The sequence below is a fragment of the Pleurodeles waltl genome, chromosome 4_1 (genome assembly GCF_031143425.1).
Source record: "Pleurodeles waltl isolate 20211129_DDA chromosome 4_1, aPleWal1.hap1.20221129, whole genome shotgun sequence".
NCBI classification, from domain to species: domain Eukaryota; kingdom Metazoa; phylum Chordata; class Amphibia; order Caudata; family Salamandridae; genus Pleurodeles; species Pleurodeles waltl.
The window spans coordinates 481,645,264-481,670,619 of record NC_090442.1 but is presented as its reverse complement, the minus strand read 5'-3'; the positions used below and the strand labels follow the sequence as shown (position 1 = coordinate 481,670,619).

The 25,356-nt window shown below is 43.8% G+C and overlaps 1 protein-coding gene across 1 annotated transcript in view; it reads left to right on the top strand.

Moving 5' to 3' along the window:
- The window catches only part of PTPRQ (protein tyrosine phosphatase receptor type Q), a 1,423,303-nt gene that overhangs the window by 538,990 nt on the left and 858,957 nt on the right, over positions 1-25,356 (top strand). Inside the window, exon 22 of the mRNA XM_069227528.1 lies at positions 3,743-3,889. Within this exon, the coding sequence (XP_069083629.1) occupies positions 3,743-3,889 (147 nt within the window). The remainder of the gene's footprint in view (positions 1-3,742; positions 3,890-25,356) is intronic.

The window sequence follows — 25,356 nt, the reverse complement described above, 5'->3', positions numbered from 1 at the left end:
ATGGCATGTCTTTAATGTCTCCCCCACTTCAAAGACACCACTGGGTATAAGAACTGGACCTCAGACACCACCATTTCCGTACACTTATGGGCCAGTAGATACTCTTCTAGGAAGAAGATGTGCTGTGCTGCTGAAGGACTGCCACTCTGCTGCATTGTGCTTTGCTGGACTCATGCTTTGCCCTCTTGCCTGGATGAGTAGGACTGGACCTGCATCTCTTGAACCCAGAACCCAGAATGACTCCAAGGGCTAGTTGGCTGGCCTCCTGATCTGAAGTCACAGGGACATAAAAGACTTCCAACCACCTTGCTTCCGCACCTAGACTCTGCCATCTGTGAGTCTATACTGCCAGGTGGTACCACCCAGTCCTTGACCCTTGAAAGTGGGGCTAAGGTGCTTGTTAGCAGAACTGATGCATTGCTTCTGCTGACCTGCACATCCTCAGGCAGAACTGACACATATCCTCTATGGATCAATGCATTCCCGAACAGAACCAAACCATTGCTACTACTGCGTTGATTGGACCCATCGCAAAAGACTCGCATCACTGAACCAATCCATATCTTAGAACTGACGCATCACCTTCAGAATTGCCCTTGCACGACACTCTCCCTGGCACAACTCCTCTCATTCGTCATTGGCAGCAGTCTTTATGACATTGCAGAAACTATGCATCACAGCTTCACTGCCCTTTGGAACTGACGCGTCATCTTGACTGTGCAACGCATTCCTGACACTGGCCTTCACATTTCAAACACCGTTGATGGGATCCTCGATGTCAACACAACAGGACTTCGCACTGCAGCCTCACTGCATTCTCAGAACTGTTGCATCACCTCAGATGTGCAAAGCATCTTTGATGCGGATCCATGCAACTCTTCGCAACCAGGATTTAAGGTACTTTGTTCAGTGGACCTAAATGGGTCCATGTAGCCGGCCCAAGGGCCATCACGGCCAGCCTGAACTTGTGACTTTGTCCCAGTCTGGCATGACCAGATATCCCCAATAACGCTTTTTGCTTCTTGGTACTATTTTTACTTTAAAATTTAAAATTCAATACCTCCAGTTCTACTGATTACATTTTTGTTGTTTTGGGCTTGTTCTATTTATTTAATTTTTCTGATTCTGTCGTGGGCTCCTTTTGTGGTGGGGTTTCACTGTTTTACTGTTTGAACTGTTGCACAAACACTTTACACATTTCCTGTAAATTAAGCCTGCCTTCTCCCTGCCAAGCTATCAGGGGTTGACCAGAGCTTGATTTGGGGTTTGTTTGTGTCTTATTCTGACAAGGATTGTGGTTGCTGCTGGACCAGCATTCAGCCCACAGTCAACCAACAACCCAATTTCTTACAATCATTATTATTTGATTTGAAATAGGTGATGAGATTAAAGCCTAGGTGCATGGAACCAAATAATTCATCATGTTCACTGAAGAATGACTGTGATAATGGTTAATTAAAATGATAGATGACAACTAGCACCTCCACCTTGAGGTTGTTAGAAACCAGATGCAAATATAGTTTTTAAAAATCCTTAAAAGTCCCAGCAGCAACCCACCCTCCAACAATCTCTGTAAAATGATCAACATGATGGAATATATGTACAAACATAATTTCTTCCCTTATGAGAAATTGCAGTCAGTTGCAGAAATTATTTGCAATAATATTAGTGAGCTGTTGCTATATTACAATACTGAAAACACACATCACAATGCCTGATTAATAGATAGAAACAAATGTAGAATTAGGACCAATGTGCCTGTACAGTGGCAGTCACCTGGCCAAAGAGGGCATGAAAAAGCTGAAATTGGATCATAAATTCAAAACTGTTCTGATCAGGGGCCACCAAGATACGTAGGGCCCAGGGCCTCCAAAATCCTTAAGACCTATGAGAGGAGTAGGCCTCACAGTAATGAAAAGTGAATTGGGAGTTTTTCATTACCAGAACATGTAAAAAGTACATGTCCTGCCTTTTACTTACATGGCACTCTGCCATATGAGCTACAAAAGGCCTACCTTGGGGTGACTTATATGTAATAAAAGGGGAGTGTAAGGCTTGACAATAGGTTTTAACTACCAAGTCGAGGTGGTAGTGAATCACTGCAATGGCAGGTCTGAGACATGTTTACAGGGCTACTTGAGTGAGTGGCATAATCAGTGCTGCAGGCCCACTCGTAGCATTTTATTTATAGGCCCTGGGTATATGGTATACCACTTTTCAAGGAACCTACAAATAATTGAAATAGGTCAATGTGGATACACCAATGGTATTATAATTAGGGGAGAAGCACATGCACTTTCGAACTGGTTAGTACCGTTAAAGATACAGCAAAAACAGGAAGTGACAGATAAAAGGTCTGGGGTAAGACCACCCTAAGGATGCCAGGTCTAACACCCCCAATAATGCACACCTGCACCCTCAAGGGCTACTGTGTCATGCGACTATCCCGCTTTTTATTAGTTTAATGGATTTGGACACTCCTGCTGGAAGAGACCTTAGAAGTAGCAAAGCACAAAAACATGTTTCACTTTAGCACTGTTCTGGGGTTAGGAAGAATGTTATACACATGGATCAACAGTTTATTCAACATCACTTGTACCCAGTGAGGCTGTGCACCACTGAATAGAACTCTGAAGTTCCAATGGTAAAACTGAAAAATAAAGCTCTATGAGAAAGAAGTTTGAATTCATTAGGCTGTACTAGGATCTCATATGATGTTCAGACGAATTCTTCCAAATCCCTGTCAATTCAAAAAGTTTTTGAAAGTCAAACTCACAGTTCCACTGCGTACATAACCGTATAGACCTCAACAAATCTGAATGTTATTTTTTAATTCCATTATATTGTTTTGATTTTATGTAACATAGCCACAGGGTCATTGCAATACAGCACTTTGGAGAGTGAACATGCTAATGGTTCTTCACAAGAGCTTCATTACACTGGGGCAGACTTTATCAAGCTCATTACAGAATTTTTAAAAAGAATAGCTTTCTGAGTCATGTGAGGAGTCTAAATCATTATTCACTCTCAACAAACTATTAAACTTGCTGCTATTCTTGTAAGTCTTCATTTGCATTTCCTTCTCCAGTAGCCTTTCTTGTGCATCCTTTTTCCACCAAACAAGAGAAAGGCCATACAGTGTAACCAGTGTATCGTTATTCACTGTTTCACCAGCAACAACAAAAGGGCCACAAATTTGTATCACATTTCTCAGTTTTTTTCCCTAGCGTGTAGGCCTGGTAGATATTGTGTTAATGAGTATGTCACTGCTCCTGGTAACACTCCTATTAACCATCTCCACAAACCTGCAGCCACTGGGCAGGCCAGCACCATGTGGAAGAAATGCTCCCTCTCATCAGGAGCAAGGGCATATCGTGTCCTAGTCGAGTATATCGTCTGCAGTATCCTAGGGGTGCGTTATGCCCTTTTTAGCATTTTAAAACTGGGTGAGGCTGAACCATACATTACAAGACCCATCTTGAGACATGTCAATATCTTTTCACATTTGGAATCAGTAACTGTTGTCTTATTGTCCAGAATGGTAGTTTGACAAGCGTCCCCCTGTTAATTTATAGTCCATACATCATAACTTGTATTTGTGATTTCCTCACTTATGGTGCACCAGAACATGTAATCACTATCTCAAACTGAAATACATCTTCATCGTGGAAATTGTTTATGCATGCTATGCAAATACCATGCAATGCTATCTCATGCTGAAATGTGATCTGTTCTTTCTCAGGTCGCCTCTTTGACAACAGCACAAAAGATCTCACGTTTATCTTTACAAATCTAACACCTTTCACAACCTATGATGCTTATGTCAGTGGTGAAACAAGCGCTGGAGTTGGTCCAAAATCGAACATAAGTGTTTTTACTCCTACTGAAGGTAACTTATTTTACCTAAGAGTTGAACATGGTGAATAAAACCAGTAAAATGATACCCGATTAAGTAAAAATGAAACTTCCATGTAAAACGGCCAAGATTAGCTTCAGATCTATGACAATAACTGGGTTATCTCTTTATATCTGCATGTAAGTGATTGCCCTAAAATAGCTTTGAAAGACATTGTCACTATGTAACGTTTATAAAAAAAGAAACGGGGAGAGTTTTTCTGGCATGTAAATCAATGAACATTTTTATTTTTTCCATGTGATCGCATTTAATGATACCTTTCATGTGAAACATTATCCAAACCACTTTAAAGTATACAATGAAAAGTAATAACTGAATTAGATGCTATTTGTATTAACTGAATAAGATGCTATTTTCTTGAACGCCTTTGGGAAAGTAATGTGCTTTAAAGAATGTGAAGCAGCAAAGATGCGTGAGTTTTTCCGTTTAATGGGAGTTGTGAGGGTTGTGGTTTTCTACTGCTCTTTCCCTTACTGGTACTTGAAAAAAAAGACTGGTTGTGCTCGTTTAATAGAGGGTCTAGGATTTTTTTTTTTTTTTTTTAATTATTATTAATATTATTATTATTATTATTATTGTTGTTGTTGTTTCTGTGCTACCTCTGTTGCCATTATTATTGTTATTATCACTGTCGTTGCTATTATTATATTTAATACCATTACGTGGGTGTTGTACTCATGTTCTGCACAGTACATGTGCTTAAGTAAAGATGCTTGACTTCACAATGTGCAGTGGTACTGGAGGACAGGACCATAGCAAGGACTTCCTCAGACTCAAACTTGTTGTGTTGGAGCATGTATGGGGGGATTAGACAAGAGGGGGCTCAATTATACCATAGGGAAACATTCAACACCCCCCCTGTAAAATGCTGAATACTGTGTATTTATCCCAGTCTTCATACACGTTACCAGCTTCTGGTGTTAACGGGCTCTGCAGCTGATATGGGATAGGCGGACATGATGTTGGTGTTTGATAAGAGTCTTGACCCAGATTTCTGTGCAACTGGTAGTGTCTGGTGATCAATGCATATGATGAGCAGCTGCACTAGAGAAGGGGAAGAGTAAAGAAGCTTGCACTATTATGAAACAGTGCCTGGAGGGTAGCAGAAGGGTTTATTATTACAGAAGCCTGTTGAACCCGAGCGCGATCTAGAATTGTTTTGTCACGTGAGTTTGCAACATGAGGATGTTATATTGTTCGGCAGAGGTGATTTCCGTTGTTGTTGAGAATAAGGTAAAGTACTTGAATGTGGTAATATTGATGCTCAACCTCAAATTAGACTGTTGTATTCAGCATGGATATGTCTTTGCATCCATTCCAATAAAATGGTTTGGGATATTCATATTTAAATGTTAATAAGGCAAAGTGCTAAGAGTATGGCTTTGGTGCCCTAGTTTCAGATATGAGCTTGTAGATTATTGTAACACACTGCAACGGATTAATATCGTGGTCTGACCATTCCCGTCACCTGACAGACACGGAAAGTGAAGGACAGTAACGACAGGACAGAGCGTGAGTTTACCCACACCCGCTGATAAGTGAACTGTCCTGGGTACAGGACCATCTACTGATCACATATAACTGTAAAGATTCGCACCACCACCATTCCCTCTGGTCCATCCTACAGCATAGTGTCCTTATCACAGAGACGGGTCAATGGTTTAGAAAGCAAAAGAGAAACCCAGCAGCACCTGCACTGCTACACCATTGTTGCTGCTAGGTGACAACAGCTAAGGAAGGTGCTTTAGGACACACTGGGACACAGAGAGGCTGTAAAAGAAAATGCTAGTTGTTGGCTACTTCCTGATAAAAATCCCAGATGGCTAGTTGAAAATTACATCATTTGGAACCAATTGCATGCCATGGGTGTTTTGTTATTGTGTTAATAGACACTACAGTTTAAATTAAAATGCCACCTGAAAATATTAGACAGAATATAACACCAATATTTAGTTTCAAGTGGTAGCTGGATGCAACAGAAATTTTCTTCATAGCCATTGTCAACTTTATTGTTAGGGTTAGAGTGTTTTCTTTTGTTTAGCGTTTATACAAGGACATTCTGAGTACTCCACTGTACTCTTTTTGCCAGTCCCTGATAGTGTGAATTGGCAGAGGTACACTGATCTGCCAGAGGCACCATAGCGGGAACAGATTACAATCTCAGCCATATTCCATGGTCCGTCTACGTTTATATCAAAGTTCAAATATTGACTTGCACCTATATCAATTCCACAGTATGAACTACCAACATATGGCCAAGATATGAAGTCAATAATTTTAAAAATACATATTTCTTTGCATGCTTATCTTGATGATATGTTGAAAGTCTTGTTGATATTGCAGAGTCAACACAAAAGCAGGTCTATATTCTTGACTGTGGTGGGGTGTCACACAGATACTTCCATATGCATAATCAAAGAATTACCTTTGCTGCTTATTCCTCCAAGAACAAATTCTGGTACCATGTTCCACTAGTCTGCCAATTTCCCTACCTAGTTCACCACGGTTACAGCTGATTGGTTTCCAGTTATGTCTTCAGGTTGTATGTATAAAAACGATTTCATGGAATACCATTACTGATGAACATTTCTTCAAACCTGTTTATTGGTTCTAGTAGTGGAAGATAATCGTGATCAGTGAATTTGGAAAACAAATTAATGGTGAGAAAAAATAAAGTGTTGTAATTTTGCTACTGCTGTCTTCATAGTGGGTCAATTGACAAAAACATGCTTTAATTAGAGGCAACTCTTCCATTAGGGCGGAGGCGCATTTGTACCCCCCCCCGCCAGCAGCAGAGGGGATAATAAACTAGACTTCTTATCCCTTTGTGGTTGAAGCGGCGGGGTCATGGAGGTGACGGGCAGTGAGGGGAGTGCACTGTGCACTCCCCTCAGAGTGCATGTGTGTCTGGCCGGCCATCTTGGGCCGGCCAAACACATAGGCGCAGTAGGCTCTCTCCAGCCCCGCACTGTATTGCCGAGTTGGAGAGAGCCTGCACAGGCTCCCAGTCTTCCTGGGAGCGCCCAACCAGGGCACTCCCAGCCAATCCTGAAGCTGTTCTGAGCAGCATCAGGACTGGCCGCAGGGCAGGCTGCGAGCCTGTGCCTGCCTGCAGCGAGACGCAGGAGAGGAGTGGCGCAGCACAGCGAGGAGCGAGGTAAGTTTTTCTTTTATTATTATTTTTTTTAATTAATTTTTAGACCCGCCCCTGCATTCCCCCCTCACCCTTTCCCGCGCGCTACACCCGCCCCCCTGCTTATTAGCGAAGCGAGCCATGACTGGCTTTAATATTCATATAGCCAAAGATACATTTTATGCATTTCATTAATTTGCTTAAGAATAAAAGCACGGTATGGATATTGCTTCCTTATACACCCTTATTTTAGTTTTATTTAAAAAAAAGTTCTGGAACTCGTGAAATCGTATTTTGTTAATTGAAATACCTGTCTGACTTGTGGATCCAGGAAACAAGTGCAGCTACTTACAATACAGTCACCCTAAGTGGGGTACAACTTTTGTGCCCCAGAGAGGTATAGCACACTGTTTGTCTGTAAGAAGGTGCAACAGATTCCATTTAGCATTAACACACACAAGTCTCTCAATGTAGCAGAATGTAATATAGGCACAAATGCAGCAGTGTGATAAATTCAGAGCTACGGCAATGGAAGTATTTTCAGACCACACTGAGACACTTGACTGGAAGTGCACTCCAAAAATGACAACCCAACTGCTTCCTTTGACAGAATGATCCAACATGGGCCATGAGTAGTAGACCAGCATTACCCTAGGGTAGTAGTAGCAGAGTAAGTAATCGTTAGTAGTAGTGGTAGCTGTGCCAGAAATAGTAGTTGTAGTAGCAATAGTAGTAACATCAGTAGCAGTTATAGCTGCAGTAGAAGTCCTAGTAGTGGTAGCTGCAGTCCTCGCAGTAGGAGTACTGTTAGTGGTAATAGCAGCAGTAGTGTATAGCAGTAGTATTTGTAGTAGAAATAGCAATGGTAATTGTTGTAGTTAATTTCTGCTAGGCTAGGAATGAGGCCATGCCCATTAAGGAAAGATATCTTGAAGTTAGGGGAGAGGATGTAGGCACATATTTATACTTTTCTAGCGCCGCATTTGCGTCGTTTTTTGATGCAAAATTGGCACAAACTTACAAAATACAATTGTATTTTGTAAGTTTGCGCCGATTTTGCGTCAAAAAACAGCGCAAACGAGGTGCTAAAAAAGTATAAATATGGGTCGTAGTGTTACGGCCAGACCCACTGGTTTTGGACCTGGCCAGTGCTTTAAGTGGGCCGGTACTGTCCGGTACTGAGTACTGGCACTTTTTTTTATTTTGAAAAGTGGAGTACTTGCACTTCTCAAGAAAAACTTAATACTTTTAACCGCCACCCCACCCCCCCAGGCCAGGGCTGAAAGAGGAATCCCTTCCCCTTCAACCCCTGACCCCCCCCACCCCCCCCTGTGACAACAGCATGCGAGCGCGCGGTGACAATCACAGAGCCTCCCCCGCTTCCAGCGCGATCGAAAGAGAAATGCTCAGCATTTCTCTTTCGATCACGTGGGGCAGGCCCGGAGAGGCTTCAAAGGGAAGGAAATGTATTTCCTTCCCTTTTAAGTCTCTCCCAGGTTTTCAAAAGCCGGATTGCCTGCAATCCGGCTTTTGAAACCCCACTAGACACCAGGGATGTTTTTTTTCTTTTTAAAAGTGACATAAGGAAGCGACCCCTTGGGCAAGGGTCGCTCCCAGGGGGGCATTTTTTTTAAGGCCTTTTCTGTCCCCCCTAACCTCTAGACACCAGGTTTACTTTTGTTTTTTTTGTTTTTTTTGTTTTGTCGCTCCCATAGGGGGCAAATTATATTTAGGCCATTTCTGCCCCCCTTGGGGGCAGATTGGCCTATTTTTATGAGGCCAATCTGCCCCCAAGGGGGGTAAAAACCACTAGACACCAGGGAGTTTTTTTTTTGTTTTTTTTTCACGTAAGGGGAGCGACCCCTTAGGCAAGGGTCGTTCCCCTGGGGGGCAAATTTATTTTAGCCCAGGGGGGCAGAAACCACTAGGCACCGGGGATTTTTTGTTGTTGTTTTACAGATGGGGAGCGTCCCCTTAGGCAAGGGTCGCTCCCCTGGAGGGGCAAATTTATTTTAGGCCATTTCTCCCCCCCCCCCGGGGCAAAAACCTCTAGGCGCCAGGGCAATTTTTTTGTGTTTTTTTGTTTGTTTGGTTTTTTTTTTTAGAGATGGGGAGCGACCCATTAGGCAAGGGTCGCTCCCCTGGGGGGCAAATTGTATTTAGACCATTGGCCGATTTTAGGTCAATCTGTCTCCAAGGGGGCAGAAACCACTAGGCACCGGGGATTTTTTTTTTGCGCCAATGTCACGCAGGGGGAGCGACCCCGTAGGCAAGGGTCGCTCGCGGGCAGGGGTTGGGGGGGTGGGGGGCAAATTTATTTTAGGCAGATCTGCCTGTTGTTATTAGGCCGATCTGCCCCCATGGGGGGCAGAAACCTGTAGATGCCAGGGCAAATTTTTTTGTGTGTTTTTTTTTAGTTTGTTTTTTTAGAGATGGGGAGCGACCCATTAGGCAAGGGTTGCTCCCCTGGGTGGCAAATTGTATTTAGACCATTTCTGCCCCCCTTGGGGGCAGATTGGCCTATTTTAGGTCAATCTGCCCCCAAGGGGGCAGAAACCACTTGGCACCGGGGATTTTTTTTTGGCGCCAATGTCACGCAGGGGGAGCGACCCCGTAGGCAAGGGTCGCTCCCGGGCAGGGGTTGGGGGGGCAAATTTATTTTAGGCCATTTCTGCCCCCCGCAGGCAGATCGGCCTATTGTTATTAGGCCGATCCGCCCCCAGGGGGGGCAGAAACCTCTAGGCGCCAGGGCAAAAAAAAATTGTGTTTTTTTTTTGTTTGTTTGTTTTTTTAGAGATGGGGAGCGACCCATTAGGCAAGGATCGCTATCAGATTGGCCGATTTTAGGGGCAGAAACCACTAGGCACCGGGGATTTTTTTTTTGGCGCCAATGTCACGTAGGGGGAGCGATCCCGTAGGCAAGGGTCGCTTCTGGGCGGAGGCTTGGGGGGTGTGGGGGACACATTTATTTTAGGCCCCCCCTGGGGCCGGCTGAGCTAGATGCCAAAATCCACAGTTAGGCACTGTTTTCTATGAAAAAATGTGATGTGTCCACGTTGTGTTTTGGGCCATTTCCTGTCGCGGGCGCTAGGCCTACCCACACAAGTGTGGTATCATTTTTATTGGGAGACTTGGGGGAACGCTGGGTGGAAGGAAATTTGTGGCTCCTCTTAGATTCCAGAACTTTCTGTCACCGAAATGTGAGGAAAACATGTTTTTTTAGCCAAATTTTGAGGTTTGCAAAGGATTCTGGGTAACAGAACCTGGTCAGAGCCCCACAAGTCACCCCATCTTGGATTCCCCTGGGTTTCTAGTTTTCAAAAATGCACTGGTTTGCTAGGTTTCCCTAGGTGCCAGCTGAGCTAGAGGCCAAAATATACAGGTAGGCACTTTGCAAAAAACACCTCTGTTTTCTTTAAAAAAATGTGATGTGTCCACGTTGTGTTTTGGGGCATTTCCTGTCACAGGCGCTAGGCCTATCCACACAAGTGAGGTATCATTTTTATCGGGAGACTTGGGGGAACGCTGGGTGAAAGGACATTTGTGGCTCCTCTCAGATTCTAGAACTTTCTGTCACCGAAATGTGAGGAAAACGTGTTTTTTTAGCCAAATTTTGAGGTTTGCAAAGGATTCTGGGTAACAGAACCTGGTCAGAGCCCCACAAGTCACCCGATCTTGGATTCCCCTAGGTGTCTAGTTTTAAAAAATGCACAGGTTTGGTAGGTTTCCCTAGGTGCCGGCTGAGCTAGAGGCCAAAATCTACAGGTAGGCACTTTGCAAAAAACACCTCTGTTTTCTTTCAAAAAATGTGATGTGTCCACGTTGCGTTTTGGGGCATTTCCTGTCGCGGGCGCTAGGCCTACCCACACAAGTGAGGTATCATTTTTATCGGGAGACTTGGGGGAACGCTGGGTGGAAGGAAATTTGTGGATCCTCTCTGATTCCAGAACTTTCTGTCACCAAAATGTGAGGAAAATGTGTTTTTTTAGCCAAATTTTGAGGTTTGCAAAGGATTCTGGGTAGCAGAACCTGGTCAGAGCCCCACAAGTCACCCCATCTTGGATTCCCCTAGGTCTCTAGTTTTCAAAAATGCACAGGTTTGGTAGGTTTTCCTAGGTGCCGGCTGAGCTAGAGGCCAAAATCTACAGGTAGGCACTTTGCCAAAAACACCTCTGTTTTCTTTCAAAAAATGTGATGTGTCCACGTTGCGTTTTGGGGCATTTCCTGTCGCGGGCGCTAGGCCTACCCACACAAGTGAGGTATCATTTTTATCAGGAGACTTGGGGGAACACTGGGTGGAAGGAAATTTGTGGCTCCTCTTTGATTCCAGAACTTTCTGTCACCAAAATTTGAGGAAAATGTGTTTTTTTAGCCAAAGTTTGAGGTTTGCAAAGGATTCTGGGTAACAGAACCTGGTCAGAGCCCCACAAGTCACCCCATCTTCGATTCCTCTAGGTCTCTAGTTTTCAAAAATGCACAGGTTTGGTAGGTTTCCCTAGGTGCTGGCTGAGCTGGAGGCCAAAATCTACAGGTAGGCACTTTGCAAAAAACACCTCTGTTTTCTTTCAAAAAATGTGATGTGTCCACGTTGTGTTTTGGGGCGTTTCCTGTCACGGGCGCTAGGCCTACCCACACAAGTGTGGTATCATTTTTATCGGGAGACTTGGGGGAAAATAGATTAGCAAAACAAGTTTTATTGCCCCTTGTCTTTCTCTACATTTTTTCCTTCCAAATATAAGAGAGTGTGTAAAAAAGACATCTATTTTAGAAATGCCCTGTAATTCACATGCTAGTATGGTCACCCCAGAATTCAGAGATGTGCAAATAACCACTGCTCCTCAACACCTTATCTTGTGCCCTTTTTGGAAATACAAAGGTTTTCTTGATAGCTATTTTTCACTCTTTATATTTCAGCAAATGAATTGCTGTATACCCGGTATAGAATGAAAACGCACTGCAGGGTGCAGCTCATTTATTGGCTCTGGGTACCTAGGGTTCTTGATGAACCTACAAGCCCTATATATCCCCGCAACCAGAAGAGTCCAGCAGACGTAACGGTATATTGCTTTAAAAAATCTGACATGGCAGGAAAAAGTTACAGAGTAAAACGTAGAGAAAAATTGCAGATTTTTTCACCTCAATTTCAATATTTTGTTTTTTCAGTTGTTATTTTCTGTAGGAAACCCTTGTAGGATCTACACAAATTACCCCTTGCTGAATTCAGAATTTTGTCTACTTTTCAGAAATGTTGCGGTTTCTGGGATCCAGCATTGGTTTCATGCCCATTTCTGTCACTGACTAGAAGGAGGCTGAAAGCACAAAAAATCGTAAAAATGGGGTATGTCCCAGTAAAATGCCAAACTTGTGTTGAAAAATTGATTGAAGTCTGCCTGTTCCTGAAAGCTAGGAAGCTGGTGATTTTAGCACTGCAAACCCTTTGTTGATGCCATTTTCAGGGAAAAAACCACAAGCCTTCTTCTGCAGCCCCTTTTTACCATTTTTTTAAAAAAAATGAAATTTTCACTGTATTTTGGCTAATTGCTTGGCCTCCTTCTGGGGAACCCACAAAGTCTGGGTACCTCTAGAATCCGTAGGATGTTGGAAAAAGAGGACGCAAATTTGGCATGGGTAGCTTATGTGAACAAAAAGTTATGAGGGCCTAAGTGCGAACTGCCCCAAATATCCAAAAAAAGGCTTGGCACCTAAGGGGGAAAAGGCCTGGCAGCGAAGGGGTTAATTGGAGAGTACCATCATTTCTCAGAAACAAGCAGGTACTCTGGCTCAGAGTACCTGCACTTCTATTTTTCCCTTCCAAGCATTGGACCTGGGTGGCCCCGTTTGAGTCTCGGCGTGGGCTCAACATCCTGGGATTCTGGGCAAATTACTTAATCTCCCTGTGCCTAAAAATATATATAAAAAATGAATGTGTAATGTAACTGGTGCCGCTCCAGTACCTTTGGGTCGAGTCCGCGCCATAAGCTGCCAAAACAAAAAAATAGACGAATCACTTCAAACAGCTACATTGGTTATTTAAAAAGAAGCCCTTTGTCTGTTGAAATTATGAATAGCCCAGTGGGTTGAAGGGGTCATCTACGGAATCATGCCACAATCATCCTTATAATCCCAGCTGACATCAACAAACACATATTCTATTTTTTCTAAATTGGAGGCCCCTCTTAGTGCTGAATTATGACACGTGGCATGTTGGAATCGCATTGAGGCTAATTTATCCTGGATAATGAAACATCAGAGTACGAATGTCGCATTGGGTTTAAAGCAGTATTCGAGCTCGTGAGACTCCGGGACAGCAGGACGTCGAAGGTGGAGCGCCAGGCTAAGCGGGGCCTGGTGTGCTGCATTAGGTAAGAGGTGGGAAGCGTGGATGGGCCGGGCTGGGATAGAAAATACGCCCGGGCACCAGAATAACAGGCCCCCGTTAGCGAAGCAGATAGATAAAGAATGGTGGCTTACAATTTCTAACTGGGACGGTGCTGAACTTGTAAAGACGTGCTGCGTTGGTATTTTTCAGGATATGGGAGACTCCGTTCGTGATAATATCGTGTACATTAACTGTTAAAACAGGCCCAACAGAACATGAAGCGGGCCCCAAACATCCCAAAAAAAGGGAAACACGTTGACCTTCCAAACCAGCCCTTCTGGCACTGCCAGGTTTCCCCATAGGTCAGTCCAATCCTGGATCTACTGGCCAAGTCTATGAGATGATTTACCTAGGGGATCTCCTCTCTGCCTTATGAGTAACTTTGACTTTGAAGTAAAGTTTCTACCAATGGACTCACAGACCCACATCTTTCTAGTCGCAAGGAGGCTCGTTTAGGCATCGATAGATTTCATCATCTCCCTCTGAATACTTCATCCCTATCTCTCCTTACTGCCCCTGGAGGGCGCCTATGACCCAGCGACCTTCATAGCCAAGAACAGCAACATCCTTGTGCAGTGCATTTTAAGTCTTATCCGACCAACAACTGCTACGAATTAACCTGTCCCAACTGGCGGTGAATAAAGCGCGGACAGGCTCTTCTGTGCGCTACACTTGACCAGCAGCCTCCTTTGTGCACGTTACATTGAAGCTATTCCTGGCTAAAGTTAACTCTCTCACTCGCCTCCTGGTGGGAACAAATGGTGCCCAAACCTGTTTTTTTTGCCCTTATTCTCGCTTGGACCACCCACTGCACTGAACCGTAAAACGCCCCCCGCCTCGCAGGCACTTTGGAAACCGTATGGCCCCCACGGTAAGAGACCTGGGTAGCTGGTCAGGTTGCTAGCAGGCAGGTATTACTTATTCGGTGTTTGGTCTGACGGCTCCCCTTAGACTACGATGGGGAATCAAGCCTTCCTGGTTTGTCCTGATTTTCAGAGACTGATGGGATTTTTTAAGTGCACTTCGTTTAACAATTGAAAAAGAACGTCAGTGTGCTTCAATGTTCGAGGCTCCCGTAGCAGCAGGGCAGTGATGGAAGGATTGCGTTCCCATCCACTGTTCACACATATAAACGCTTCACTTTCAATTTACAGGGCTTTCTAATAAGGCCCTGGGGACATTTCTAACACACCAGCGTAATCTTCTCAATTTCGCGTTACACTTGTTATGCAAAGTTTTGTAATTACTCTATTATTTCATGTTGCTATACATGCCGATGGCTGCAACAATATAGCACTAGCGCACAGCATCAGCAACAACACAAGCAGAAAGCGAGTAACTGATGTTTTCTGTGCTTGTGTTTTTTGTGCTATTTTTACTTTTTTACATGAAACACATCCTCGTGTCCAAAATAGAAGCGAGGATACATTTCGCACTAAACCATAGCACCAAATCCACTTTTTTTTTTTTTTTTACAATGTTGTATAATTATGCAGAAGCAAATGACATGAATTTCGCGCACACCTATTTCAAACTTTTCGATTTTACCTGACATCCATGTAACTGGTTATTTTTTGACCAGTCTTCTTGGCATCATATCGACCACCCTCCTTCCTCCAAAGGATAATGCCCGCCCCTAACCTAATTAAAGAAACCACACTTGGTTGTTTGGAAGAGTAAAAGCTGTAATTTATTGGCAGTTTTCACTTACAAGTGATCTTTTCAAATTCTATTTGTGGTCCACATTTAAGTAGAAGATAGCTTTTGTAGTATTTCATTGCTGTGAACGTTCCTTGCTGGGCACTCCTTTGTCTACTGACTGACCACCATACTGGTGCCACTGGTGCCACCAAACCCTTGATCTAATCAGGCCTACCAGATGGCCATGAGTTGTGACCATACAGTAGAGGTGTTGAATCATTCATGACAAATCAATCACAAAATGTGGTCATAGTCTTCACAGAGTTCATACTTCTTCAGGTAATTAGGCATGCGGGGTGGCCATCCATGTCCAGTATCCGTGCCTCATTTAATCAGGCACACCAAGTGACCCTTCACTTCCAGTGGCCATGCGCCAGTTGTCACAAATGTTACAACAAATAAGCTTAGTTCATTTCAGACTGTCAGGCTTGACGGATGGCCATCCATTTCCGATACCTATGTGTTAGACAGGCACACTAGATGAGCCTTCACTTACTGTGGCCACGCTGAATAGTCACCCTCAAGCATACCCACTATTTAATTTGTTTACTCCTGGTAGACGTTCTTCTGGTAGTCAGGCATCCTGGGCGGTCCTCCAGTTCCAGTGGCAGTGCGTCACTTACCTTCACTTTGAACAAGCTATCCCTCTCCCTATCTGCGTCAGCCCTTACAACTAAATGCTCGTTGCAGATCTTATACCCATTGCACCATCATTTCTGTCACTGGTGCCCATGGTCGAGTGGTTGGGCTGCTGCTTTTTTAGAAGCCAACAGTGAATTTTAACTCCACTACCCCCCTACATCCTGCCAGGGGTGAAACAACTGGCCTTTGAAGCTGCCGGACATCATGGGGAGTAGGTGTCTATTGTACCTGAGTCTCAGGGCAGCCCTGCCTGTCTGGCTTGTGCCAGATCTTACCTAGCGTGGTGCAGCCCTGCCAACTTCAAAGTGCGGAGACAGGCCCCAGGCAAAGTAACTTCAGCTCTTTGATGTTCTCATCAGTGCTCGGTTTCCATTGCTTAGTGTCTTTGGTTGAAAGAAAACATTGAAGTTGAGATGTTTCAGATCACAAGAAACGATTAAAAAAATCATTTCTGGAGGAAGAATCACTGTCTGGCTCTGCATATGTATTTGCAAGTGTCCTGTGTGCCTTAGACATCACCACATCAGTCTAAGCCTGTTCAGAAGGTACAACTCAGAATCGAAATGGAAAAACATCTTATTTATAGACCTCCATTACGAGTTTGCCGTCAAATTGTGACACCCATGCAAACCACTGTTTTCAAAGGTGGCGGAATTATGAGTGCGTCGATATTCAGATTGTCCCCTCAGATTTGAGCACGTCAAATCTACCCAAATGTCTTGGGGGTAAAGCCACGATAATTTAAGGGTGGGAATATTTTGAAGCGGAAGTAACATAACCTGCAGTTTGCACCCCATTTTCAGGGCAAAACTTATTATAGCGTTATTTATTGCTGTTTCACAATTCTTTATTGAGGGTTTAAACATAAAGAAGTAACATCTTACATGGTATGTACAGTGCAAAGGAACAGCGTGGGCTTTCATATATATTAGAACATTGGAATGCTGGAGGCTCCATTGAAAACAATGGAGTGCTGCGGGCTTTTACTGGCCGGTAAAAGCCCGCAGCGCCAACATTCCAATGTTCGCTTTGTTCACAGCAACAGCTGTGAACAAAGCCTCACGGAGCCCGAGGGGATTTAAATCTCCTCGGGCTCCGTGAATTTTTTTTTTTTTAAATAGAACATTCTTCCCTGTGTGGCAGAATGTTCTAATAGCCTTAGAACCCGTCGTAGCGGGCTCTACTGGCTATTAAAGTCCCTCTCCCTTCGGCTCGGGCATTTAATGCGGGGAGCGGGCCTTTAATAGCCGGTAGAGCCCGCTACGGCGGGTTCTAAGGCTATAGTGGTGTATACCCGGCATTGTGATAGCCATGATCGCCAGATCCAAAAGGACGAGGTTCCGTGCAGTATAGGCATATACCATTGGAAACATACTATTGGTTACTGAGAACTGCCGTACACGTGTCCTTGGATCCTGTCCCCTTGTGTTACCACCTCCTGAGACAGAAGAAAAGTCTCTACAGAGCAGCAGGTCTGATCAAGGTCAGAATAGAAGTTGGGATACAACACCATGGCACACTACTATAATAATCGCAAGAGGACGGGCCCGGTGTATTATTGCCTAATAAAGGGCGAGCATCCTACGACAGGGACCTAAGTAAGGGATGCGGTGATCCACAACCGTCTTGAGAAGGGGCGAGGATGTTGAAGGGACAGTTGTTACCATTGAGAGCCCTCGTCTGGTGGTGGCGGAAGATGGAACAGTCATGCAAGTATGTAGAGTGGATAATGGTGGGGTCTATTGTCTGTTGTAGGGGGGAGGAGAGAGAAAAGGGAGATAGAGGAAGGTAGAGGAGAGAAGTCTTAGAGAAGAAAGAAAGATATGTAAAAGAGGAATCTTGAGAGTGTGGGGGGTGAGGAGAGCCAAGGGAAGGGAATCAGAAAGCATGGAGTTAGAGAGAGGAAAGAGAATATTGTGCAGGAAAGAGAGGAAAGAATAGGTGAAGAGTAAGTAAACCGGGGAGGGGTGGGGCGGGGGTTAGAGGCAAAAAAAGGAGTAATAGCATTATTTATAACATCTGATAGATAACAAACCCCAGTGTGTTCTTATTCATCAAATGAAAAAAATAATGATGCAATTACAATAAACTCCTATTTGAGGCATATGTATATGTAGTGCAAGCACACATTAAAAGTTGGTGAATGAGTATTAGCGCCATGCAGTTATAATTTTTTTTTTTTTTATGAGTTAGCTCAAAGTACAATAGGCAGGAAATTATGTAGCAGTATAGGATTAAATTATGTGCCAGAGTTGGATAATTTATGTCGTAAGGAAAGGTACATTTTGTGCCACTGGAATAAATTATTTTGCAGCTGCTAAATTTTTTCTCACTAATACGGATTCACAGCACGGAGGTGATTTCGGAACAGCGACATCTGGCTTGCCCCTGGCAACCCCTGACACCACTTTAGCGACTCTTGGCTTCAGAGGTGCCAAAATAGCTGCCAAGAACACAGGGGAGGTTCCACCTTCCTTATTTTTAGCACGGTTTCCATAATACCAATAGTGAATAATATTCTGTTAATAAAAAAATGGGGCACATTTAGCTGAATGGATCCTTTGGTGGCAGCTGTGGTAAGTAACAATGTTCATAAATATATGCTGATTGTTTGCTTGCAGGTCAGAACTCGTTTATATGAGATGAGTGTGTGTATAAATAAGCATGTGTCTTTATGTGGTAAGCATATTTGTGTGATTGAGAGTCTGTGACAGGTAGTGAATGAGATGTTTTGAGATTGAGATCCAAATTTACTATTCTTTGATGCAAGGCAATGCTGCAACCAAATACACTGTGCTGCCTTGTGTCAAAGAGAGAGAGAAAAAATGCACTATACCTGCTGAGATATGGTGCATTGTTTCTCTATCTGTGTGCTGGTGCACTTTTGAGAGCCACACACCAACTCACACACCTTCGCGCCAGATAGCAAGTGTGTTTGTGTTCTCTGAATCATAGGTTTTGTACTGTAAGGGAGATCTTCCAATTCAAGACTTTTCCCACTTTGCATGTGTTCTGTACAATGCAGTACACATACAAAATTGAAAAACGAGGAGGAATGAAAACATTTCTTTTTGCTATGCCTGCCTTGAAGAATTGTGAGATTTTGGTGCAAATTTCTCTCTACCACTGTTTGTAGATAGGGATTTGCATCAAAACCCATGATTGATTGTATGGGAAAGTTCATGCACCACCCATTGAATTCTCACTTGGCACAAAATAACACAAAGCAGCGAATAGAACAATTATGCATTACTTTGTGATACGATTCAACACACATCAGGATTTGTGTTGGATACAAATCCCACACTAACACTCTACGCCAGGTTTGTGTCACAAAAGTGCCGCAAACAGTGCATAGCATTAGTGAATCTGGACCAGAGGGTCGGTAAATATGGGTTAGGTTAAGAGCGAATGCAAGTGAGTGAGTGAGGATGAATAAGAGTAAGGGGTGTCAGAGAGTTTGAATGTGATGTTAGGGTCACATGGCATGCCTACCTGGAGAAAATAGGTCAAGGGTCATATGATGTCACTTCCTGTGATTTCATTAAGGTTAAAGGGTATGTGATGTCACTTCTGATATCCCTGGCATTATGATGAATTGCCGCCCATGATTCACAGCACATGCAGCATAATCCATGATCTGCAGCATAATTAGCGGATGTTAACAAAAAAAAGTTTCTAGCTCCAAACTATCAGGGGTGGAGGATTCTTTACAAATGGTCACCTTTCAGCTGTTTGTTGTAGCTAGGCATTAGAAGTTGATAATTTTGACATCTTTTGTTGCAGCAATGAAGAAAAAGCCTATATGCTCGCATCAGTGTCAATCAAGGTAGAAAGAAGCATCCATTCTTTGTTATTAAAATGCTTTGTTTCAGAGCTCATGCAGATTAAAATTACATTGTAGACACTGTTGCCAATAAACTAGTCATTATCAGGCTGTTTTCTTTAAGTAGCAGCTATTTTTAGGGGATATTCAAAGTTCGATGAGTCCCAAGCATGTTGCATGTGGTGTGCATCATGAAGTACAAATGTCCTGAACTTGAAAAAAAATGAGGGTCCGATCCATAGACCCTTTTCATCAGCAGATGGCAACCACCACCATGAACATTCATCAGCTGCCGGATCTAAATATTTATATATATCTATAAATGCCAGCATGTCTAAATATTATGCACGCTCTTGTCATAGCGGAATAAAAATGCAATCTGTTTCAGAACATGATGAAAAGTAAAATTATTTTTAGTAATGTGCGTTATATTCAGGCGCCACACCACTGGGTGGCAGCATACGACAGGAAAAAAACAATACCAAGGCCGAGAGCTTTGGTTCGCTTCACACCTGCACATCGCAAATCAATCCATTTAATGTGTGGTGCGAATCCCCGCGCTCATTGTCATTAATTCAGTGTCTGCACTCTCCCGTGAAGTGAATAATTTGAGGTGCCAGTGCTGAAATCTGTTGAACGTTTCCTGACAGAGGTGAACTATTTTAAATGCGCTGGAATTTTTTTGGTAACTTCTTTGGTCGTCTTCTGCAAGCAATCCAGAATAAGCTTTTTTCTTTCTTTTTTTTTTTTTTTTTTTTTACGCGGCTTTCTAAAGAAGCAGGGGAGCTGGAACTTGTGGTTATTGGGAGGGCAGGGGGAAAGGGGCGGGCAGAGGGTTGGGGTAGGGCGACTAGATTTTAAAATAAAAAAAACACGTTAGGTTAGACATAAAAAAAGTAGGACTAAAGCCTTTAGAATCACTTTTATATCTGGCCTGTCCTGTAAATGTGTATGTGCACACACACACATACAAGGGAGCAGCGGGCAGAAACCAATACATTACTTCTTCAATTATTTTAAACTCTAGAGGTAATGTGAATGAGGAGCCTAACTTTCACCTCTGATGGGCAGGTTGACCTGCCTTTGCCCCAAAAATCGGGACATTTATTTGAAATGAACAAAAGCGTCGGGACACGGGACAGTCCTCTAAAAACCGGGACTGTCCGGGGACATCCGGGACGTCTGGTCACTCTAGGTTGGAGGGAGGTGAGGAGGGCTGCATTATCTCCAGAATGGCCTTGAAGGAATTCAGATAGACAGTGAGCAATAAAGAGGACAGTCATCTTTGTTTTTATCATGTAGCATTTGTTTGGTGTTCAAATACTGAGGTGAAATGTCGGGGATTTTTGCTCCTTACTCTTTTGACTTGCAGTTCAAGAACATATTGTTACCTGCCTTCGTGACATGCTCCATGAGCTACAGGAAGTGGAAACGGGAAGACTACATGCCAAACGCAAAAATTCCTTCACTGTGGAACGAAACAGAGGCAGCTGAGCTCTGAGCTGAGTGAAACAGATCTAGAACTGGAGGGCCCCCAACCCTTGCGTAGTTGATGGAACATTTGGCGATTGAGACAGAATTCGACTGAAGAGGGCATTTCTCGACTCAGTCTGCCAGCCATCACATTCACCTTGCCCTTGATATAAATTGCAGGCAAAGACACCCATGTTGGCTTGAGACCATGTGAATATGCTATCCGAAATCCGTGACAGAGATTGGGCTGTTGTACCTTCCTGTTAGTTGACTTGTGTCACGTTGTCTGTGGTGAGCACCACAGCCTTATTCTGCAACAGATGGGCAAAGGTATGCAGAGCAGGAAAAAAAAAAAAACACTTGAAGCTTCTTCCAGTTCGTAGATCTACTTTGATGTACAGGAGACCAGCATCCCTAAGCCTGATGACCCTTGATCCAAACTCCCCAACCAAGGTACTGGGATCCGTTATCAAAATTACTTGTGGGTGAGAAACCAGAGAGATGCCCTTGAGCATGTTCCTTGTACTCACCCAGAACTGCAGCTCTTACCTGTTCTCTCTTGTCAGAAGAACAGACACAGTCAAATTCTGATTGGATGACTATCAGCGATCTAATATATGTCTGACCAGTATATTGAGATGTAATCTTGCCCAGTGCACAAGAGAAATAGTCACTGCCAAGTCCCCCTGAATCTGAAACCATGATGCTGCTGTTGGTTTTACTTCAAGGTCTGGAGATGAGATTAAATCTTCTGGACTTTTTTTCTGGCACATTAACCAGCCCCAAATCTGCCCTGAACTGTGGTCTAATGAATGTCTGTTCCTGGGCTGGCACTAAGTGAGACTTGCCATGTTGTACGAGAAAATCGCTTTTTCGCAAGCTGGTAAGGGTACTTTATATTTGAAGATTTGTCATCTGAGCAAATGTACTAATGGTCTATGTAAGGAAGAACAGTCACCGTCTGAAGACGTAACAGTGCCAGGATTATAGTAAACACCTGAGGGGAAACTTTGAGCTCGAAACACATTACTTGAAATCGATAATGGTGCTGGCCCACTGCAAATTGGGGAAACCACTGGTGGGACTGGTGAATGGGAATGTGGAGATAGGCATCCTGTAGCACCCATGGTCGTGAGAAAATGCCTTCCCGAAACCATTTCATTAACGTGCTGAAGAGTGAGCGTCTTTGGGTAGAAGGTCAGTAGAGGGAAGTACTATTCAGATACTATTTTGACTAGAAATAGAATGCAATATGTACCCTGTCAGCATTGTTCTGTCACCATGGCTACGATAGTGTTTTGTATCCAGCAAAGCCTGAATCCCAGACTATAACAACTTTCTCTTTAGCAGGTTTGTAGAGATGGTAGTTGGAATAGTTCCTGACTTTGTTTGATGAAAGGTGAATTCTATGCAATAATCATTCTGCACAACTCACAGAACCCACCGAGTTTTTAGATTTGTCTGCCACACACCCGCTGGAAGATGAGCCCTTGTAAGGTACAATATGTTCTCTATACTTATACAATTTAGTGATAAGGGCATCCAGTTTGTCCCCAGAGAGTGCTCTACCTTCAAATGGGATCTTAAGAAAAACCTGACTTCTCAGTAAAATCTGTCTTCTATTCTCATAGCCACATGTTTCTTTTAGCTATAATTAAACCCCCAGATGGCAAGGCTGTTGAAAGAATTATATTTGATTAAATAGCCATATATTTTGCCTGTTGTTCTGCTTGTAATAACAGTTCCAAGCAGCCTGTCCATACCTGTACCACCTTAGACAATATTTTTAAAGTGTCACACTAGCGACTGGGAAGCATAGGTGGCATAATTGGCAGCTCCCAAGGACAGATTGCTAGCAACAAAAATACCTTTTCAACATGCCGTTCACCTTTCGGTTTACGAATCAGAAAAGGGTGCAGTCATCTGGGTTGAACGCTGTTCTTCCAATGAGAAGGGCTAAGATTGAGTCCACTTTGAGATTCAGTGCAATAATATCTTCCTCTTCCAGTAAAGAATTAGGGGCATATTTAGGAGCCCCTAGCGCCTCCTTGTGCCACATTAGCATACTTTTTTTTACACAAATGTGGCTCAACGAGGCCAAAATTGCCACACCATATTTACAAAGTGGTGCAATGCGTGTAAGCCTTTGCACCACATTATGCCTATGCCAGGCATAATGTATGCAAGGGGGGCTTTCCCCCATTAGGGGGGGCGGAAAAATGGTGCAAAGAAATCTAAAAGATATCTTTGTGTCATTTTTTTGGCCATTTTTAATGCCTGCTCAGAGCAGACGTTAAAAGGGGGCATGCCATTGTCTTCAATAGGCCCCTATGTACTGTACAGGGTTAGTGCCAAGATTTTGGCCCTAACCCTGAGCAGTACATCAATAGCATCAGAAATTCTGATGCTGTTGCCCCCTGCCCTGCGTCATGGTGCACCGTATTTTAAATGCAGCACAAACATGGTGGCAGTATGGCGGCACAAGGGGCCGCAAGAAAAGTGGCGCTACACTACATGTAGCGCCAATTTTCTTAAATCTTTTGCAGAAAACGTAGCACCAAACATTGGTCTACCTCCTTCTATTGGTGGAAAATTAAGGCCCATATTTATGAAAAGTTAGCACTGCGTTTGTGCCATTTTATTTTACGCAAATGTAACGCTAATCCAGCGCCATTTTATAAAGTGCCGCTAGACCAGTCTAGCAGCACTTTTCCAAAGTTAGCGTAATGTTTTAGGAGCATCACCACACCTTGTATTGTTTATTGACAATGATATGCAAGGTAGATGTTCCCTCTGAAAAAATGACGCCAGTCAGCTAGCACCATATTTATGTCCCATCGGAAAAATGCAGCACGTCTAAAATTGCATACCAAAAATGACACTAACTCTGGTTAGCGTCAAATCTACAACGCATGGTCAGACTAGTCGTTAAAATAATGCACAGACACATGTATATAAGGAAAAAACACAGAAGGAACTCTGGTGACCAACTGGAGAACCTGAACTTGTTACTGCTACAGCCCAGCACCTGGAGACAGCAACAGCTTTGACTCCAAGTGCCACCAGCACCACCGCAGCACCCTCAACCACCACAACAACAGCCACAAAGGCAGCGCAGAAAGAGGGAGCGAATATTCCGTCAGCATTCATCCATCGTTGCCCTCAGGGAACAAGATGTTATCAGACAACCGTCTCAAGAGGGAGTCCATTGAACGCCTGTTCCACCCCCTTGCTCCAGACATACCATAAGAGTGCAAAGTCTGACAACCATACTACCCATGACCAAGCTCCTAGCCGTGCTCCACATGCTGGCCTCTGGCTCATTCCAGACCACTGCAGCAAAAGTGGGTGCTTTCCTCCCTATTGTACTGGACGCCATCATCCGCTTCACTCCCCATCACATCCTGCTCCCCAATACCCAGCAATCGCAGCTGGACACCAAAAAAGGATTTTACCAAATTGCTGGGTTCCCGCATGTGCTTGGTGCAATGGACTGCACACACATCTAACTTGCCCCTCCTGCTGCAACTGAACACCTCTTCAGGAACAGGAAACACACACACTCAATTAATGTGCAGGCCAATGTGGACCATCATGGGATATTCACAAACATCTTTGCAAAATATCCAGCCAGAGTCCATGATGCATACATCTTATGACAATCAACAATCAACCAACATTTCCTGGATGGGCAATGGCCTACTTGTAGGTAAGTGTTGGACTTTTTCCCTTACACAGAGTCGTCCCCAGTATTTTTGCCTCCTTCCTCCTGCTTTTTCTGACCTCTCGCTGTTGGCTCTAGGACTCTGAGCACTTTATCACTGCTGACCAGTGCTAAAGTGCAGGTGCTCTCCCATCTAAAGTTTGTATGATTGGTTTATACCTAATTGGCATATTCAATTTACCTATAAGTCCCTTGTACAGTGGTATCTCTATACCCAGGGACTGTAAATTAAATACTACTAGTGGGCCTGCCACTGAAGTAGACTTTCAAACCTGTCTCAGGCCTGCTAGCGCAGGGCCTGTGTGCGCAGTTTTCTGCCACGGAGACCTGGCATCTAAATTTACTTGCCAGGCTCAGAACTCCCCTTTTACTACATCTAACTCACCCCTAAGGTACGCCCTAGCTAGCCCTATGGACCGAATGCCATGTATGTAGAAGGCAGGACATGTGCCAGGTTGCGTGGCCTGTCCTGGTAGTGACAAACAGCCTAACTTGTTGTCTCACTGCTGTGAGTGCTGCCTTCACATAGGATTGCATTAGAAATGCCCTGCCTTATGTGTAA